Source organism: Limulus polyphemus, unplaced genomic scaffold (genome assembly GCF_000517525.1).
Source record: "Limulus polyphemus unplaced genomic scaffold, Limulus_polyphemus-2.1.2 Scaffold79, whole genome shotgun sequence".
Lineage (NCBI taxonomy): Eukaryota > Metazoa > Arthropoda > Merostomata > Xiphosura > Limulidae > Limulus > Limulus polyphemus.
The window spans coordinates 438,550-445,361 of record NW_013665689.1 but is presented as its reverse complement, the minus strand read 5'-3'; the positions used below and the strand labels follow the sequence as shown (position 1 = coordinate 445,361).

General features: G+C 32.3%; 1 protein-coding gene across 1 annotated transcript in view; it reads right to left on the bottom strand.

The window, feature by feature from the left end:
- Positions 1-515: 515 nt before the first annotated feature.
- The window catches only part of LOC106467328 (titin-like), a 125,409-nt gene continuing 119,112 nt past the window's right edge, over positions 516-6,812 (bottom strand). Inside the window, exons 9-11 of the mRNA XM_022396170.1 lie at positions 3,930-3,987; positions 3,331-3,440; positions 516-598 (exon numbers count right to left, since the gene is read on the bottom strand). Coding sequence (XP_022251878.1) covers positions 516-598; positions 3,331-3,440; positions 3,930-3,987 — 251 coding nt within the window. The remainder of the gene's footprint in view (positions 599-3,330; positions 3,441-3,929; positions 3,988-6,812) is intronic.

Genomic DNA, 6,812 nt, shown 5'->3' with positions numbered 1-6,812 from the left:
CTTACACTGCTAAATTAGGAACGGCTAGCGCAGATAGCCCTGGTGTAGCTTTGCGCGAAATTTAAAAACAAAAAAGACTACAAAACAAACAAGAGGGAAGGCAGTTAGTCATCACCACCCACCGCCAACTCTTGGTCTACTCTTTTACCAACTAATAGTGGGATTGACCGTCCCGTTATAACGTCCCCACGGCTGAAAGGGCGAGCATGTTTGGTGTGAGAGGGATTCGAACCCGCAAGTCAAGCGCCCTAACCATTTGGTCATGCTGGGCCGTTGAATGAACTAAGTTTTGTATTTCAGATCATATGGCAGAATATCCGATACCCAATGTTTCATAGAAATGAGCTGAGATGAGAATACTTAACATCATTTTACAACAGTAGTTTCATCTGGTCATAACCAAAATGTTATAAATCTAAAAAAAATTAATATTTTTATGCAGTTTCTAGAGAAGAGAAGCATTTATTCGTAGAAATATTTCATTATTTGTAAAAATTAATTTACAAAGTATACTTCTATGAAACATACAAATCTTCAGATATTACGGTGTATATAATTTCAATATCTATTAGAATTACTTCATATGCGACGAGCAATTCTGAAATAACATAGCATATATTATTTATATGAAGAATAAGAAGTACTTATGATTACTGCATCTGAAGGGTAAACCGTCATTGCAAATACTAAAAAAAAAATTATTTTTTTAAGTGCAACTAACTATAAAATAAGTAGAAATTATTCATTACTGGTATTTGGAATTAGTATACTGTAAAAAGGTTGTATTTTAAACTAACACAAACATAGTGTTATTTCATGACATCATAAACTACTCCACAAACACAGGCTTGTGTGGATTATAACACATTATATTATTGTAACGACATAAACGTGCAACTTTTCGAGTTATTTAAGAACCCAAATAATGTGCGGTTTTCAATTAAGAATTTTAAACACGTTATTCTGTTGTAAAGTCATATCTTTATTAAGCATTTGTAGATTATATGGATTTCTATACAAAGACTGTGCACCAGTCAACGAGGTAAAAACATCTGTATTCTGTTTAGTTAGCTCGTAATGATTATGTTATTTTCCACTTGAGCTTGTGTTATAATCATACACACACCAGACAAGTTGTTTGTATTTAACACAAATTTTCCTTTTTTTTCAACTGTAAGAAAGAAATCATAATTCAGAGTTTATTGTCTTAAGTGTAACGAGATCCTAATATTTTATTCATTCAGTTATAAATACATGTCGTTTACTGTGTATCAGTGATGAAATAAAGTAAAAAGCATAAGACTTAAACATATTATTTTTTATTATTTTCTTGGGCTGCAATACATACACGTTTTAGTTGTAGCTTCAAAAGGGTCAAATCTTTTTTTTTTTTACCATTCCGTTATCATTGTTATTTAAATAAGACTCTCTTTACACTTGTCTGCTATCTTCAAATGACATGGTTCTTTTAAATCATTGGTAAAGAATTTTTTTAAGATTTAAGGAATCAAGTATCTAAAAATAAGTGTTATCTCTCATAAAAAATGCCACAATGTTTACTCTAACCATTCCTTTAGCCAAAACCTTTTGTCGTATATGTACGGCTAGGTACTGAAAAGCACCCTAAATCATGTGATGATCAGGAAAGTCCCAATATCCTTGATGTAAGGTGTCAGTGCTAAAAAAGAAACGGAGCGTTGTCAGCATATATCTCTTTTGTCAAGTTCTACAATTAGATTGTTATAAAAGAAAGTGAAGCTTCTTTCTTAAAAACTTATAGTTAAGACATTTCAAAAACATTTCTGTAGTTTTGAATTAGTATACATTAAAATGAATATGAAATAATAGAATATTTTTAAAGTATCTCACTGAAAATTAGATATCCACAACACAGAACAGATTGTTTCTAGGGTGTGACGACGTTTCGACTTTTATACTGAGACTTTCTTCATATCCACAATAGTTTTATAGTAATTTGTGATCCTTTTTTATATCTGTTAATTTTAAAACAATCGTTTACAATTCTGTTTTTAACGGTTGCCACATTTCCGTAGTAAAATGACTATCACCACATAAGGGTTTTCAATTTTTTAAAGTTTTTATAAAGTATGTTTTTATAATTTTAACGTCAATGTCTACTCATTGGAGGATTCGTTACTACTCACCGTTCAATAACTATATATTGGCAGATTCGTTACTACACATCGTTCAATAACTATATATTGGCAGATTCGTTACTTCTCATCGTTCAATAACTATATATTGGCAGATTCGTTACTACTCACCGTTCAATAACTATATATATTGGCAGATTCGTTTTTGGTTATATATATCTGAAATACAATAACACTGAGTTACTACTCACTGTTCAATAACTATATATTGGCAGATTCGTTACTTCTCATCGTTCAATAACTATATATATTGGCAGATTCGTTACTACACATCGTTCAATAACTATATATTGGCAGATTCGTTACTTCTCATCGTTCAATAACTATATATTGGCAGATTCGTTACTACTCACCGTTCAATAACTATATATATTGGCAGATTCGTTTTTGGTTATATATATATCTGAAATACAATAACACTGAGTTACTACTCACCGTTCAATAACTATATATTCGTAGATTCGTTTTTGGTTATATATATATCTGAAATACAATAACACTGAGTTACTACACACCGTTCAATAACTATATATTGGCAGACTCGTTACTTCTCATCGTTCAATAACTACATATTGGCGGATTCGTTACTACTCACCGTTCAATAACTATATATTGGCAGATTCGTTTTTGATTATTTATCTATAACACAGTAACATTTATTTACTACTCACCTTGATTACCATGTCATCTGCGATCGTTTCCATTTCGATTAATAGGGAAGTGTAGAGGGCGGCCCACGCGATCACCAGTTACCAGTTCGGTACAGTTGAGATCTGTTTACAGTATGAAGACAATTTCTATTTTTAAGATCAGTCATATACATATATTATTTACAGTAATCGTTTTCTCTTTTTTTTGTCAGTAAAAGCAATACAATACTAAGGCACCACGTACTGCTATCATATTGTTTTTTTATATAAATGTGATATTTGCCTGGCAGGACAACAATAATATAACGAATTTATATATATACACATGGTAGCTTCTGAGTTTGATTCGGGTTGCCGACGAAAGGAGGAGAAATAACCATTACACACTTAGAAAGCAATTTCAATGTAGACTCATAAGTGTCTTTAAGCATGGAAGTATTTGAAGAAAATGAATAGTAGAGTAAGTGAACACTCCCCCGGTGAAATTAACAGATATTTGTTCATACCTCCAACAATAGGTTTCAATAGGGGGCTTCCATCAGGTTTATCAAGGATCGTCAGAAGAGGGGAAGCGCCCCCTGGGGTGTCATCAACAGTTAGCTCTCGTCCCTCAGGCCTGCTTAGGAAGGAAATGTTAGATTATTCTATTTTTCTTTTTAACTTGGAATTTCCGAATGGCTCAAGCTATATTGAATGTATATTTTTTGTGTATGTTTTTGTAATAAAAACTGCTGCAATACGTAAAAGTTAATTCATTTGAGCTCACGGACAGAAAAAAGCATTATAAAAAAAAGTGTAACATTTGCTCACAGCGATTTACTATTCAACCTAAGGAACAAATATAATGTATATGACGGGTGACATATATATATATATTGAATATCTCGCTATTCTTTTAGTCTGAAACCAGAAGTTTAATATACCTCTCATTTTTCTTGTTCTTTTTTTAACAGTAATCTTTATTAAAGAATTAAGCTGATGACTTGGTAATTAACTGAAAATGAGCGAAACCTAAACCTAGACACGAAATCCACGTATTTTTAGTCTTAAAAGGGCAGTTTTACTCTCAATATATATTCTTATGTAAAACGTAAATGATACCTACGTTTGTCGCTGCATTAGTTCTGTCTTCTTGTTTTCTAGGAAGAAAATAGATTCCTTATCTAATAATCAAATAGAATACATAGTTTCTAAAATTATTTTTATTAACAAAACATGTAAAAAGCTCCATTGCATGATCCCAATTATGCATACAGTAGGCCGACTATTTAACTATATACAAACTTACTGCCGTATCTGCATTACAATATTAAATGGTTCTGGATCTGATGTTGAATGGGCTTGTTTTTTTTTATGTTTAGATAATGCGTTGTAAATAGCTTATGACAGTTCTAACAAAAAAAAAACTTATAGAAAATAAAAGTGTAGGAAAACGTTCCAATGTGAAGTATCTCGTCCTACGTTTGTACATCATCATGTAGAGGTGTTTTCCTTTATTATATTCTTAATTACTTTTGCTTCTTCATTCACATATTGCTTTTTGTCTAATATTTTAGTGTAATGATAATAGTGGAATAGTTCGTTGATGTTTCTGGAGAGTAAGAACTGCTTTCTAAAGCCAAAACAGCGGGCAGTGAAGTGATTTTAGTGTTTAAAGTACCTTTTCCTCCACTCCCACCCACCCCCAATGGCTCAGTAGTAAGTCTGAGGGCTTGTAATGCTAAACATCAGATTTCAATAACCATGGTAGGTTATCTTTTTACACCATCTTCACTACTTTGTTATGATCGTGTTATATTCGCACGCCCCTTTCCATTCAACCTTATTAAGGATATATTTATTGCTATTGGAAATTGACCCTAATATAAACATAAGAAATTTCAGTTTATTACTATATCATTAACATATAGGGAAATTAGGCTTAGGACTAGTTTTGGTTCTTACTGGCATCGTATTTTCCCATGCAATTCACTCTCCGTTTATTCTTAGGCTCTCACATCTGATCGGTTTTCATCTCGTTGGTCGTCTCGTCTTTTGTATATCTTTCTCTAAACCATGTCAACACATATGTTTTAATAATATCGAATTAAACGTCTTATAAATATAGGGGTTCTTGTAGCTTCCAAATCCTCTGTACTTAGAAAAGTGGCCGATCTTCAACTAATTCTTTAGCCACTTAATGCTGTAATCCACCTAATCCCATAGGAACTGACCAACTTTCTCACATATCTCAACGCTAACCGATTCTTGCATCGAACAATGTTGATTGTACTCAATCTCGGTGTTATCACTCTTTTTCGTTAAATTGTTTTAACTCTCACAGTATTTTGCGGAGCACTGATAATTTTCAGTGGTTTTACTTATATCACAATACAATTCACAGTCTTATATATATATATATGTTTCCAAACATACCCAGCCATAATAGTTCCTACTAATCCTAACTTTCATTTTAATTATGTCTATATTTTCTAGTGTTAGAGTTGCATCATGCTTTAACACTAATAGCTTCCATCTATATTCATTTGGGAGTACTATTTGATCTTTACCAGCTATTTCATATTACTCCTTCCTGCCAGTAATAATAATTTCGCCCGAGTTTAGTTATTTTATGTTCCTCCACCACGGCTTCACTGCGGCATTCATCCAAACTCTCATCTTGTAGTTGTCAGTTAATCATTTATTCCCGATATATATTTCCTATTCTAGTAGAAATTCATTATTTGCATTGTTTCCTTGATGATCGGTGTCTTCATTAACTTCTACTCCTATATTGGCTATGTGTCACCACCGATATTCGTGTATTCTGCAATCCGACAGCTTCTACCTTATTACCAAGTAAAACCGGATGTCAGATACCATCCGCCAACCGTACGATTATTCCATCTTGAAAAGCTCGACTATTCCAATGTGAGTTTAAGTGGTGATAAAGTGCAGTGAGACCCTCCTGCTCCAGGGTTTTCCAACTACCGGTATCCCGGTCACTTCTTCGTCACTTCTTCAAAGTATTTATTTGAATTTTTTCGTTTTGCCTTCAGTATAATACATAACATTCTCCCTTCTTTCTATAATATTCTTATTCTTCCTACTTAATCACATATAAAACATTTTGGCGAATATTTTTAATTTCTTTCCTTATCCACAAAATCACTCTGTGGAAAGGTTTTTCCTTACAATTTTCTGGGATCGTTTATCTAGTTTTATTTATTTGCGGTAGGTATTTATACTAGCTTGATCTCCCCCTACTACTAATCCGCTGTGTTTCCTTGTTAATACATATTTATCCGCTAAAACCAATGTCTTACGTGCGTTTGTGATCTACCTATCTTTTTTTTTAACCATATTACTAACTGTGTTGGTAATTTTGTCAAAATTTGCTCTTCAACGTCAAATCTACAATCTTCTCAGCATCTACAGTCAAGTACAGTTAATCCATTTAACTAGCAACTCGTGCAGCCTTGTTCCATACCGTTTATATGTCTCATTTGGCACTTTCATAACTCTCTGAACTTTCCGCAATAACTCTCCGGACATAGATTAAACGTCTCTAAAATACTTCCCTATATCATACTTTAATATATCTACACTTCACTACATCATACTTTAATATATCTATACTTCACTACATTATACTTTAATATATCTATACTTAACTACATCATACTTTAACATATCTATACTTCACTACATCATACTTTGATATATCTGTACTTCACTACATCATATTTTAACATATCTACACTTCACTACATCATACTTTAATATATCTACACTTCACTACATCATACTTTAACATATCTATACTTCACTACATCATACTTTGATATATCTATACTTCACTACATCATACTTTAACATATCTACACTTCACTACATCATACTTTAATATATCTACACTTCACTACATCATACTTTAACATATCTATACTTCACTACATCATACTTTAATATATCTACACTTCACTACATCATACTTTAACATATCTAT